This window comes from Besnoitia besnoiti, chromosome VIII (genome assembly GCF_002563875.1).
Source record: "Besnoitia besnoiti strain Bb-Ger1 chromosome VIII, whole genome shotgun sequence".
Lineage (NCBI taxonomy): Eukaryota > Apicomplexa > Conoidasida > Eucoccidiorida > Sarcocystidae > Besnoitia > Besnoitia besnoiti.
Window position 1 is genome coordinate 1,198,092 of NC_042363.1, and position 13,470 is coordinate 1,211,561.

Below are 13,470 nucleotides of genomic sequence, written 5' to 3' on the forward strand. Positions count from 1 at the left end.
TGGAGGGCCCTTCGAAAAAAAAGAGGAGACCGACACTTGTCGTCTTCTCTCTTTCTCTCGGATTCTCGGGGGAAGGGCACGACGACACAGCGAAATACGTCACCTTCTTCCCTTCGTCCTCCTTCGAAACTCGTCACTGCGAGACGTCGAGTAAGAAAGAAGAACTCGACGCAAATTTCCTTCTCTGCGAGGGAGACGAATGAGGTCCGAGAGCATTGCCCTCCGTTCTTCCAACTACCTCAACGAACTGGTTTCTCTCCATCGTCGTTCTCCTCTCTTTTCTTCTCCCTTCTCCCCTAGGCGCGCGTTGGTGGCTTGGACTCGGAGTCACCAGGCTTGACCGAGAGAAGAGAGTCTTGCTGCGCATGTATGTGTCTCTGCAGTTTTTCGACTTTAGAAACTTCACTTCGGCTTCGTAACCCATCCCCCTCGCCTTCTTCTTTTGTATTCCCTCTTTTCTCGTCCGTTTCCGTATTGATCTCTCTGTTGAGGTCTCTCTTCTGCGCCGCCACCGGCTACGTGTATGCAGCGACTTGTGTTTCCGCTGAATGCTTCGGAGCACGCGCGATCGCCTCTTGTTGACCGGACCTGGAAATTTTGCGTACCCGTATCTGTCTCATTGTCTACGTAATGCTACTTTGCACGGTTCTGTGCTCTCCGGCTTTATCTACTTCCACCCCGACCCTGCCTCTGACCTCTGGAGCGCCCGCGCATCGGGCGATTGTTTCTTTTTTCTTGCGACCTCGGACGTTTGTCTGCCTCCCCCTGGTTAGCTGCGTGAGACTCACACTGTCAGAAATGGAGTGCACGGCAGACCGCACAACTTTGGCACGTTCGACCTCTTCTTTGTCCCCCTCTCTCTCTCCGTTGTGCCCGCTTTGAGGGGCTGCGCCGGCCTCTCGTTCGCGTTCCCCTGGGCGCGGGTCTTGGTTGGGGTGGATTGTTGTTTTTTTTTTTCTGCTCTCCTTCGCAGCGAAGGCGCGCGGCCAGCGATGACGCTGGTGGAGCGCCGCCTTTTCGTTTTTATCCCAATCGCGCCGGCCGTGCTCCATCGATGAAGCGCGACGACCCCCCCGCGGCGTGTGAAGGGCTTTGCGGCTCCAGCCGCGCCCTCCCCCCGCCGGCTGCGCCTCCTGTCTCCGGCGCCCCTCCGGCGCGGAACGGGCTCGACAGCGACAAGCGGGGGGGCGACGAGGCCCGCGCCGCTGTCGTGCGCGCCTTGGTTGAGCAGGTGCATCTGAATGGAGGCTTCTGCGCGGGAGCGGGCTTGAGTGGAGCCAAGCAAGAGCTTGGAAACCCGTCTGCGCTCTCTGCGCCGCCGCCTGCCCCACGCGTGAATGGCGATCGTGCGACAGCGGGGCTTCTGTCGGGCCTGCCGAATGGCGCGTCGGCGCTGCGGCCGCATGTGGGCGCGGCGACGCGCAGCGAGGCGCACGCGCCTGCCTCGGCGGCGCAGCTCGCGGCGGGAGGCAGCAGCCAGGGGGCGGAGCCGGCCCCAGGAGCTCTTGTGGGCGCGTCGAACGCTTCCGTGGTCTCCGCAGAAGGTCGGTCTTCGTCATCCGAGCAGGAGCCCTCGCGGCTGAGCGTCGCGTCGGCGGCCGCGCGCCCACCCGACCGAGTCCCCCGCCTCGGCAGCGCCGCGTCTCCGCCGACCGCGGAGGAGGAGGCGTCTGCCTCTTCGGCTCACCCGGCGCAAAATCTCCCAGGCTCTGCACCTTCGTCTGTGCCTGCTGCTTCCGCGGGCGTCGCCTCCTCGTCTCTGCCTCCATTCGTCTTTCCTCTGTATCCGTACGTGCCGCCGGCGCATCTTCTGCAGCCGACGCGCTGCCAGCCTGCACTGCTCCCTCTCAGCCTTCTCCACTCTCTCTCCGTTCCTTCTCTCCTCGCGCCGCCGGCGGCTGTGGGTGGAGCCGCGCAGGCGCCGCCCGGCGCCGCAGCCGCGCTGCCTCGGCAGTCTCCACGGCCGCCTGCTTCTTCTGTCGCCGCGTCCGCGCCTTCGTCCTCTTCGCCTGCTTCTCAGGTGTCTGCGGTGCCCTCTGTCGCGCCTCCCCTGAACTGTGCGTCTGTCGCGTTTCCACTGCTCTATCCGCACCTGGCGGCGGCGCGGCGGCTGCCGCCTCTCTCGTCTCTGCCTGCCTCTGCGCCGGCGAACGCACCCGCTCTGCGTTCCCAGTTCTCCGAACTCCTCAGACACCTGCCCGCCTCGTCGCTGGCCTCCCTCGCGGCGCGCGCGGGCAAGGCCGCGGCGCCTCTTGTCTCTGGGACCGCGCGGGGCCCCGCGGCCGCGGCCCTCGACGGAGACAAGGCCCTTCTCGCCACGTCGCTGCCCGCCTCTCTCGCGGCGGGCGCATCAAATAAAGCAGTCGCCGCCCCAGGCTGTTCTCCGCTTGCAGCGCCTCCTGCGGAGGCGGCGGCCGCGCGCCTGCCGCTCGCCGCGGCTGTGCCCCAGTCTGCGGCGTTAGCGTCTTCGCTGGCGAGCGCGGTCTCCGCGCCGGCGGCCGCTGCCGGCTGGTACGCGGCGCGGTATGGACCTGGCGGCGGCGTCTGCGGGGCGGTGTGTGCGTATGAGCGGAACTACAAGGCAGTGCCGACGGCGCTGAAGAATCTCGAGACGTTTTGCGCAGAGCGAAGGCGGCGCGTGCGCGAGAGCTTCCTGCAAGACCGAAGGGAGGTGCTCAAGGATACTGCCCGCATGGTTCAGCCCTTCCGCGTAGTTAAGACGATCAAAATCGTCGAGAAACGCCTTAAGCGCATCCCAGTCGCCCCGCGCACTCGCGGCGCGCCTCGGGCCCTGGAGGCTCCTGGCGCGGCCAGCAGCGGCAGCCCGATGACGGACGAAGAAGCGCCGAAGCGCGAGGAAGCCACGACTCCAGAGGTCGGCGCAGAGGAAAAAACGGCGCGACAGCAGAGCGCGCCGTCTGCGCTGCGGAGACCGGAGGACGCCAGCAGCGACGTCAGTGCCCCGCCGCAGCACGGTAACCACAGCGCCGCGCACGATCTCCCCCGAGGCGCGTCACCGGAGGCCGACGCGGCCGGAGAGGCGTCCCCCCGTGTTGAGGCGGATGCGTGCCCTTCGATAAGCACCTCGAATGAGGAGAAAACAGAGGCCGATGCCGATGAGGCAGCTGACGACGACGAAGCTCGTCGCGGGGCTGCTTTGCCAGATGAGGGCGCCGCAGAGGCTCCTGTCGCCGGCGCTGCGGAGGCGCATGTGAGCGAGAGTGACGCGGAGGGGGCACGACCGCGGAAGCGGCAGGTCGAGTCGGTGGAAGAAGAGAGGGGGAGGGGCAAGAGAAGTCGACTCGGCCTCGAGAAAGAAGGCGGAGAGAGCGAGGAGACGCACTACGTCGTGGAAGAAGAACGGGTCTCGATTGTCAAGCTTCATAGCCTGAAGGAGGTTGTTGCGCACCTTCTCCCCTACCATACGTACTACGTGCCTGATCTCGAGGCGTTGGCTTCGCCCGCCGCAGAAGGTAATTATTACAGAAAGCGGAGACTTCCCGATTCGACGCGTGTGCAGCAGAGCGCAGGGGCCTACAGCCACAGTTGCCTGACTTCTTGCGAGGGCTCGGGTACGCAGATTCCTGAGCGACCCGGACCGCCCCGCAGATCTGAGGAAGGCGAGCGAGAGGCAAGGTCGACTCACCAGAGAGAAGACACGAGACACCAGAGTCGTTTTCACGGTCACACTGAGTCGGGATTGCGCAGCGGGGCTGTCGTTCGTCTATCTGCATGCGCTTCCGAGTGTCATGACGCCCGGTGTCATTCGTATTGATGCCTTCGGCTCCACCACAGCGGATACCGAGTTTTCGTTCTGCCTTGCAGTTGGCTGTCGCCCCCGTGTGGACTCGTGTCTTCTGCAGTTGGAGTCTCCTCTGCGTCTTTTCTTCACGGCGAGGGTTGTTCCCACTTTCTTTTTTTTCCAGACGAAGAGGAGGCTGCGGCACGACGGGCGCGCATCCTCAGCTTGAGCCGCCGCGTGCGGGACTTCACAGCGTGGATGAAGAATCCAGTGGCGGCTTTGCCTGCGTCTCCGCCGCAGGCCCCGGCCGTCGTCTCCTCTGCTTGCCCGCCGGTGGAGGCCGCGACGGCGGCCGAAGACCGGCAGCGGGGCGGCGATGACCCCGAGCAGGCCTCTGGGGCTCGCAGCGAACCCGGCAAAAAACCCGAGCCGCGCGTCTTCCACGGGGGAAGAGAGATCGAACTCATGGTAAGCAGACCGGTTCTGAGCTCCTCTATCTATATTTGTTTTGTTCTTCTTTCGAATCATTGTCTAATATCTGCCCATCTAGTTCTCTCTATCACATGTCTATCTATATCTACATACCGATGTATGTATATCCACGTATCCACCTATATCTGTCGATCTATCTGTCCACGTATATATACATTTATATATGTACCTCTATCGTCTATCTATCTGTATCTGCGTGCAGTGCCTCGGCGTATCGTGTTTGAGGGGGTGGCGATTGTGTTTCGGCGGTGGCGTGCCGTTTTTTTCCCGCCTGGTTTCTTATCGCCTTTTTTGTTTCTGTTTGTCATTTCTGCCGCAGTCGTATCTCTCGCTGCGATCGGCGGTTGACGCAGTCTCGCTTTCGATTCGCGCGACTAAAGTTGCGATTCAGAACGCCTCCTCGCGGCCAGCGCCTGCGCTACAGGCGCCTCCCTCGGCGTCTTCGTCGGCGGCCGCAGCGGCTGGAGGGCCGGGCGCGGGCCTGCCTCCTGTCTCCGGCGAAGGGGCGGGGGCGCCCGCCTGGGGCGGGCCCGCGGGCGCGACCGCGTTGGGCGCCCCGGCGCCGCGGCTGCAGCCCATCGGGGGGGAGGAGGCCTGTGGCTGGCCCTGCTCGCCGCGCTCTGGCCTGACCTCTGCAGACGACGTTTCAGAAGACAAGTCGGACTTGGATTCCTCCCGCACGCGCGGGCGGTCTTCCACGGTTTCTTCCTCTTTAGGGCCCGCCAGCGTAGCCTCGTCCCTCGCGCCGGCCTCTCCAGGCGCGTACTTTTACGGCCTGCCCTCTGGGGCGCCACAGCCCAAGGGGGAGCGGAGTGCCCGCGGGAGCCCTGGGGCGCCGGCGGGGGGGCGCGTCCCCGCGGCGCCCGGTGCGTCGTTTTCTTCCTCGGCCTCCGCGGTCTCCAATTCATCCTTCGCCTCCTCGCCCGCAGGCAGTTCGAGGCTCTCCGCGACCTCGGGGCTGCCCCACGCCCCGCGGGATCGCCCGGGGGGCGGCCGCATTCGGCTCGCTGTCTCCGCGGCCGCAGCTGCGGCAGTCTCCGCCGGCGGCGCGCAGCCTCACGCCGCCGCGACCGCGTACGGCGCGCCGTTCCTGTCGGGGGCGGACTCCGCCCCGGGGGGTCCTTCGGCGGCAGGCGGCGAGGCGCGGCGGCACCACCGCCACCACGGGTCGGGGAGGGAGAAGAAGGACAAAAAGTCGAAGCGCGGTCGCCGGGGTTCGCACGACGGCTCCTCGACGCGCAGGGAAACCTCGAGTTCCCACCGCGGCGGGGAAGAGGCGGCTGCCTTCGGCCCGCGCGGGCCTCTCGGGGCCCCGCCGTACGCGCCCCCGCACAGCGCACTGGGGAGCGCGTACCCCCCGCCGGGGGCTGCGGGCTTCCCCGCCTCTGCGGGATTCAACGGAGGAGGGAGAGCGGAGGACGCGGCGGGTGCGGTACCCCGCCAGGGCTTGTTCTCCTCGCTTCATCAGGGACCTGCGGGCACAGCTGGCGGTGCGTTCCCCAGCGCCTATCCGCCGCAGCGGGAAGGCGAGGGCGGAGGCGGCAGAGTGAGAATCAATATCGGCAACGCCGAACTGTTTGCGAGGCGAGGCTGAGACACGAAAACACTCCGGCACAGGGAAGAAGACCACGGCGCCAAGGGGCGCGTGGGAAGAGAACGACGGTGTGACGGCGCGGTCCCCGCAGTCAGGCGGGGCGGGCGCCGCGTCGGGGCTGAAACGAAGTAGATAGAAAGGAGGAAAAAAAACGCAAGTGAAGAAGCTCACGCGCCGATTTTGGCGAGGGAAGACTTCGCACGGCAGGCAGGCGTCTCTGCGACCATGTCTGAGGGATACGCACGCGAGAGGAGGAGGGAGGAAAAAGGGAAGAGGAAAAATGCGCTTGGGTGACGAGGCAGAGGAGCCGCAGCGAGGCCGTCGACGATGTAAAGACGCGTCCTTAAGGACGAAAAAGTGACAAGAAAGCCGATGTGGACGGCGACGGCGCGCGGAGGCAGCGTAGACGCCGGGGCAGAAACCCTTTGTAACGGTCACGATTGCGTTCGCGGGCAGGATTGAACTGTTTCTTCGCGCGGAGAGTGTCTCACGCGGCAGTGTGCGTATCTGCCGACAGTGCGGCGTGTCTCTCTAGTGATGCGCTTCGTTATTCACGTTGTCTGGCACGTGGACGCCCTTCGCGACTCTTTGGAATCTGTCTACGGACATTTGGCGTTTCTCTGAATCTCACTTTTCTCTGTGCAAGTCGGGGGCTAGAGAGCCTCTCTCTCGTCCCATGCGCGCGACCTCTTCCGCGCAGAGCGCCGTGGGCGGGTGCACCCACCTCTGCGGGAGTCTCTTCACCTGGACGGTGGCGAGATTTTGAGTGAACAAAAACCGAGATTCAGCAGACGGCAGCCAGTGATATAGGAGCGTCCACATGCCCACACAGCCAGCAGCCGTTGTGCGGACGACAATAATTCCACAGACGACGCATACGCACACTGACTACATGCACAACAGATGACACGCAGAACACATCTCGCCCGGAGGCGGCCATCCCGAACCATAAAATCGCCTTTTCATGCGGCAGCGCGTTTCGTTGGAGATTCCGGGACTCGCCCATTATAAAAGCACCCGCAGCTTCACTTTTCGGGGCTATCCCATTCTCATCTCCGCGCATTCTGATCTTGAAAAATTGTTAATCTGACTCTGTGCGCAGCGCGTCTTGAACCTTCCCCCCCCTCCCCCTTCTCGCAGTTCCCTCTTACTTATACTTTTTCCCCCGCTTCATCTTCTTTTGTTCATCTCTTTTCGCCTCCGGTGTGGGCTTATCCTCGCCATCCTACTCGTGGAGGCCTTCCCTACGAAGGCGCGAGTTAAAAACTCAAGCTATCGCAGAGTCGGACTCGCGCCCCATTGTGCTCTATCTATAGGCGGATTCGGCGCACACAGGCCTTCAAGAGATCACGAATCAGGGTCTTTCGATGCCGAGGCTCTGCCGACCCGCGTCTTTCACGCGTTCTGCACCTGCGACTTTCGTAAGTGGATCTCTTTTGCCCGCCAGCCTCCTTTCTCTGTTTTTTCTCGCTCGTTTTCCTCCTTGTTCACAGCCACCAGCACCACGCCGCGGACAGGCCGCACAAGGAACAGTGCACAGTCGATTCCAGTCTCTCGCAGCTGCTGCTTCGCCGCGCCCGACGAAGAAGACAGCGCAGCCGCCGACGCGGAGGCCGCAGAGGCAGCTGAAGACGGCCGCGGCGGAAACGCCGAGAAGGACGCGGAGACCGACGAGGAAAATGACGAGGAGAATGACGAGGAAAATGACGGGGAGAATGACGAGGAAAATGACGGGAAGAATGACGAGGAGAAGGAGGAGGAAGAGAAAGGCGAGGCGCGGGAGGGCGACGATGGCGCCGCGGGAGAGCGAGAAAGAGACTGAGGGACGCGATGCCCGTTACGGTGCGACGAGGAGGGCGGACGCTGCGCTCGAGAAGGGCTGCAGCCGTGTCGTTCTGCCATGAACGCGGTGTAGTCTAAATACGCCGAGCGGTAGGGTGCAGCAGGTTGTTTTCCCTCTTTCTCTTCTTCGTCTGGCGCCCCTGCGGCGTCCTTATCCTCGCTCTCCGCCTTCGTGTCGATCACCTGCGAGTCTCTCTCGGCGCCATCCGCCGCCACCTCGTCCTCTCGCTTCTCCTCCTCTTCGCCGCCCGCAGAGGAGGGAGACAACGGCGCATAACAATCCACAGGGACCGATACCGCATCCCACTGCAGACGCGGCGCGAGCTGCCTTTCCGCGTCGCTCGCCTCCGCGTCGTCCGCAGACGACGGGTTCACCACGAACAGACTTCGCAGCTGAAACACAGAAAAACAAAGCGAAATGTGCTTCCGGAAAACTCCTCTGTCGAAACGCCCGCGTTCACTCTGCCTGCCCGTTGTACCCGCTCTGTAGCCGTATACACACACATATGTTAACACAGATAAAACTCAATATTTTCATACAGAAAAATGTAGAACTGTATAAACATATAAACGTGTGAATATTCGCTTCGATTCTCGATCTACTTATCCTAATGCGGGAAACTAGATCGATGCAGGTTGCCTTTCTCACGCGTTGAGGCCACCTTCGCACGCAGAGAGGTGCTAGAATGCACGTGAGCGGCTGGGAATTACCTTGTCGAGGAACTGCGACCCTGCCTCCTCGTTCGCAAGAAGCGCAATTGTGCAGCCTCCCCAGCCTGAACAGGCGCAGAAGGAAGCAATGAAATTCTCAACAGCAGAAGTCCTCTTTTGCAAAACAAAGCAGATGCACCAATAGCGGGGACGAGCAGTGCACAGGTGACACGGGGTTGGAGGCGTTTCGATGCTAAAATTCCATCCGAAAGCTGTTCATAAGAAAGCCGAATCAGCCCGGTGAATCGGCGCTCACTGCGCATGCAACAGCACACACCGCTGACTCACCACACAAACAGGCAAAGATACGCACATAAATATATAAAAAGACATATACATGTATATGCATTTCCGCGTGCAGGTTGAGACAGACGCATCTATATACAACTATTTATACACACTTACTACGCTCCCGTCCCCCCCAGGACGACGGCGCGGTACCGCCTCTGGAGTCGACTCTGCGCGGGTGGTTTGCCGCAAGACACGTGCAAAAACAAAACGCCACAGACACGCAGCAGAGACCGAGCGAGAGAAAATAAAAGTTCTACTCTGGCGGTCGCTCACGTACCGGCGCCGGTCATGCGAGACGCGACTGCGCCGCCCTGTTTGACGGCGAACGCGACGAGTCTGTCGGCGTCTTCGCAGCTGCACTCAAAGTTCCTGGCACAGGACGCGTGAGAAGCTTGCATTAGCTTCCCGATTTCCTAAAAAACGACAAAAAACACAGCCGGGCAGGGCTGCATGCACCACGTGAACTGCTAAAAGTTAACTCTGTAAGGACAGCCCCCCGTCAGCAAATAGATGCATGCAGAAGAGAGTTTAGAGACGGCTTACTTCGAGTCGCTTGTCAAGTGGCAACGACGTCTGGTCGCAGAGCTCGACAAAACCCAGCACGCGGGCAGCTTCTGAGTAGACGTGCAGCGCTCGCCTGTGGATGCAGACGACAGACGAAAGAGAAGAAGCTGGAAAAGGAAGGAACGAAGAGGACGGAGGAGTGAAAAATACACGAGACTGTTGCGTGGCGCAGACACTGAGAGGGCAGAAGAAACAGAAGCTGAAAAAGAAAGGAGCGACGAAGCCAGGGGACAGATTGCGAGAACGAGTCCCGTCAGGACGCGCGATAAAAACGCAGGCAAAGACAGGACTGGAGGAGGGGAAATTTTAGAAAGGCGTCTAAAACAGAGGACGGGGAGACACAAGACATACTGGACAGAACGCGACTTGAAATTGACAGTGAATCATCCCAGACACGAAACGAGGAGAAAACGAGGCGCACGGGCGAGGGGGCGACGAGAGAATAACATAGACACACACGCGAACGATACAAAGAGACACGAGAGGACAGCGAGCGCGACGTGGAGACGCAGGATCTCTCCTTCATCCTTCGTCCCCCTTTTCTTCAGTGCCGCCCTCCTCGCCGCGCATTTGCCTCGCTCGCTTCTCTTCCCCTCGCCGCCTCGGTTACCGCCGCAGAAAGAATTCCTTGTTTTCGCTCCACACGTCGACCATGACGGGCAGCAGACACAGCACCTCCTCGACAAATTCGCGGCCGAGAGCTGCTTCGATGTCCTCCCTCGTGTAGCCTTCCGTCTTCAAAATCCGCTTGGCCAGACTCACCGCACCCTGCGAAAACATCCACGCGGAAGACGAACCGCAGTTCTCTTCGACCGGGATCACAGGTCAAAACGGTTGGACGTTCTAGTCTTTGGTGGCGCGCCCGCGCGCCGAAGAGCCCGGCGAAGCCTCAGGAGTGCCCGCGAAGCTTTCGAAAGAGCCCTGGCGGCGCTCTGTCTCCCCGGGGCGATCGCGCCGCGCCGCGAGTCGCCCGCGATGCCCGACAGCACTGCCGTCTCGAGGGAGAGTGAGAAGCGGGAACCCCCCCACCGCATAACATGCTAAGAAGTACCATTCAGGTACGATATGAAGCGGAGTTACAACCGGTTCACTGGTATGGAGTTATCTGGGTGCGAGAATTCGACCCCGTCCGCCGGTCGCTCCAACACGCCGCAGACAAAAAGAGACGCGCGCCGCGCAGAGAGTGAATGAGAAGGCAGCGGGCGAGAGAGGACATCGCACTCGCGGGGGAGAAGACGCGCCGAGAGACTTCGCGGGAGGCGAGCCTTGCCCCTGAACCCTAAACCCTCACCTGCAGAGACAGCCCGCCGAGATCCTGAGCCTTTCGGAGCGTCCACGCGCGCAGCGCTTCGCCTCGCGGGAGCGGCTTTCCAGGCGCGAGGTGTCTAAAGAAAGCGCAAGCGAGGCAAAAAACCGGAGGTGGAATGCGGCGAAGACGAGACGATATTACGTGAGACGCAACGGCGAGGGAACGACAAACGAAGCAAGCGCCCGAGAGGACGCGCCCACGCGAAGCCACGCAAATACAGATGCAAATAGCGACGAAAAGCACACTGTTGAGAGGGATGCGCCAGCGAATACTCATATCGGCTCTGAGTCGAGTAGAATCAAAGACGCGACGCAGAGAAGCGAACGCCGGGTAAGGGCCTCCCCCAGGAACATCCCGCCGAGCACAGACACTCTCCGCGTTTTGCCTTCCTCGTCGCATCTCTTCTCACCTGTGCAAAAAGATCGCCGCCAGGAGGCACTCGAAAACTCGTTTGTTGAAGTGCATGGCGGCGTGCGCGGCCTTCGGACTCGTCACAAGCGTGTGCGCGACTGCGAAGGTGACGCCTGGAGGGAGCGGGACGGCTCGCGTTGCCAGCGAAGGCACGAAGGAGACGAGCGTCGCCGAGTTCTCCGAAGATAAGGCGATCACAGACTGATCCATGCCGCCGCCTGAAGACCAGCCACGGAGGGGAAGCGAGGATCAAGCCAGAGACGCGGGGCGGAGATCGCCTATGACAGACGCATCGCCGAGAGCAAAGCGAGAAAAGACAGAAACCAACCCCCAACCGTAGGCATAGATATGGGGAGACAGTGAAGGAAAGAAGGCACGCAGCGAAATACGCAGAAAGGCGAAAGCTGTTCCAGTCTGCCTTCTTCGCAGGCGTCTCGCCTCGTCGCTCGGGCGAGGAGACTTCCCTGGGTCTGCGTTGCATGCTGTAATGGACTAATAAGTTCTACCTCTCCTCCCCTCCTGTCGCCGCGCCGCTCCTCAAGCTGCTGCATGCGGAGGCGTGTCTGACTTTCAATTTTTGATCCTGACCTTCTGTGCCGGCGTGGCGCTCCGCGCGGGTGGCGAGCTCCGCAATCTCCTCCCGAGAGAGCGACAGCCGCAGCGCCGCAGAGACGACGACGATTGTGGCGACGACAAGTGAAGACGAGGAGGAAAGACCGGACGCCTGCAGACAAATCACGCGAAAACTTACAAACGCACTCGCGGACGAGCCAGCAACCGCGCATGCTGTATTCACAGGCGCTCTGAGAGAAGAGATAGAGAGGCGTTTGTATGTCTGTGTTCAGACACATCTACCAGAGTGTCTATTGAGTGAAGAAGTCCAGGAACAGAGGCGACAAAAAGCCTGCACACGCAAACATCCGCTTGGCGACGTTCTACCTCCTCAACACATGAATACACATGCAGAGATATACATGGAGGTTTACAACACACATAAATTCATATGCATATATATATATATATATATGGAGATTTGTAACACACCTGTATGCATGCATTGTAGCCACACGCGCGAGTCTTTCCATGTCGTCCTATCTGTTGCTGCAGGCCTATCTCCTATTTGAGGCTCGATCTTCTACAGCAGAGATATGTTCGGAGATGCTGCAAGTCTATTCCATGTGAAAAAAGGCAAAGTCTATATTTGAGCTGGTCACGGGTGCCTCGCCTCGGCCCCAGCAGTCTTTCGCCTCTATCGGTATCTGCAGACAGCTAAGGGACAATGCGCGCGGTACCATGGGCAGGTTGCCTCCGACGAGGATTTGGAGGCTCGGAATGAGCGGTTTCCCCTTATTGTCGCGTAGGGACTTTTGGCAGGTTCGCCTCCACATGCGGAGCTGTCGCTCTTCGCCCTGCTCCGTTTTCGGCACGCCGAGGAGTCGTCCCACCAGCTCCAGGTCTCGCTCGCCCACGAGGAACTCGAGGACGCCTGCGACGGCGGCGAGTGCGTACTTCTGCCAGCCCGCGTCTTTGTTATCAGCGGGAGAGGTCGCCCCGGCTCCGCTCGCGCCATTTCCGCGGTCTCGGTCGGCGCGGGTCAGCCGCCGCAGGTGCCGGGGCAAGTCCTCCAGTGTACATACTTCGCAGCTGGCGAATCTGTCGCCGTGAGTGTGCGCGAGGGAGACGAAGGGGGGGCTCGCGCCGCCTCCGGCCGCGGCCGCTGCGGAAGGCGAGGCGGGCGGCGACGCTGGAGGAGACGCGCGAGCCTTGGGGGCCGCCGGGCTCCCTGTCCAGCTTTCTTCTGCGTTCCAGTTGCCGCCCGACCAGAAGTCGCGCCGCCTGCCCTCTGCCTCGGCGTCTCTGCGCCGCTGCAGTCGCTGCTCGGCTTCAGCGAGCTCGCAGCTCCGATCTCGCGAGAGCGGCGCCCGCGACCCAGGCGAGGCCGACAGAGAAGGACAGACTCGCAGCGCACACGTCGTGAATTTGTCAATCGCCATGGGCAGGACAGCAAAGCCTTCGTAGTCCAGGTGCTCGCCGATGATGTTGATTCTGAGCAAGCAGAAGCAACACACTCCTCTCCCTACGTATACTGGTGTTCCGAGGCGCCCCTGCGACTCTTGGTCTTCCGCGGCCTGCGACGCGTCGTGTCTTATTGAAGAGAGAAAAGAAAACCTCTCGTGGATACCAACAAAGAAACGTTAACGTTCGACTCCGTGCACACGCACATAGTTGTGTCTATCTTGACTCAGGAGGGACAGCCACGCAGAGACAGCAGAGTCCCTAGACGAGACTGAAGAGACAACAAAAGACTGCGCGCAGGCGGAGTGGAGAGAGAGAGTGGTGAAGGAAGAATAGTGAGCAGGCCACAAAAAAAACGGAATCAGAACCGGAGAAAGCAGGAGGGAAGCGGCCCGCAGAAAAAGTCTGCGAGAGACGAATAGAAAGGCACTGCACTCTTCGGTGTGCATGCAGAGAGAACAGAGGCGGACGAAGAAAGGGAAGGGGAAGCGGTTTTTT

At 61.2% G+C, this 13,470-nt stretch overlaps 2 protein-coding genes across 2 annotated transcripts; one reads left to right on the forward strand and one right to left on the reverse strand.

Moving 5' to 3' along the window:
* Positions 1-1,054: 1,054 nt before the first annotated feature.
* On the forward strand, positions 1,055-5,828 carry BESB_083010 (uncharacterized protein; the record flags this gene model as incomplete). The annotated part of the gene is made up of 3 exons (XM_029366651.1): positions 1,055-3,473; positions 3,927-4,210; positions 4,554-5,828. The coding sequence occupies 3 exons, from the start codon at positions 1,055-1,057 to the stop codon at positions 5,826-5,828; spliced, it is 3,978 nt and encodes a 1,325-aa protein (XP_029217111.1).
* A 1,395-nt stretch (positions 5,829-7,223) lies between these two features.
* On the reverse strand, positions 7,224-12,950 carry BESB_083020 (GHMP kinase, N-terminal domain-containing protein; the record flags this gene model as incomplete). Its single annotated transcript, XM_029366652.1, has 9 exons — positions 7,224-8,063; positions 8,382-8,446; positions 8,950-9,085; positions 9,216-9,309; positions 9,847-10,004; positions 10,528-10,621; positions 10,955-11,174; positions 11,545-11,680; positions 12,249-12,950. The coding sequence occupies 9 exons, from the start codon at positions 12,948-12,950 to the stop codon at positions 7,224-7,226; spliced, it is 2,445 nt and encodes an 814-aa protein (XP_029217112.1).
* Positions 12,951-13,470: the final 520 nt, after the last annotated feature.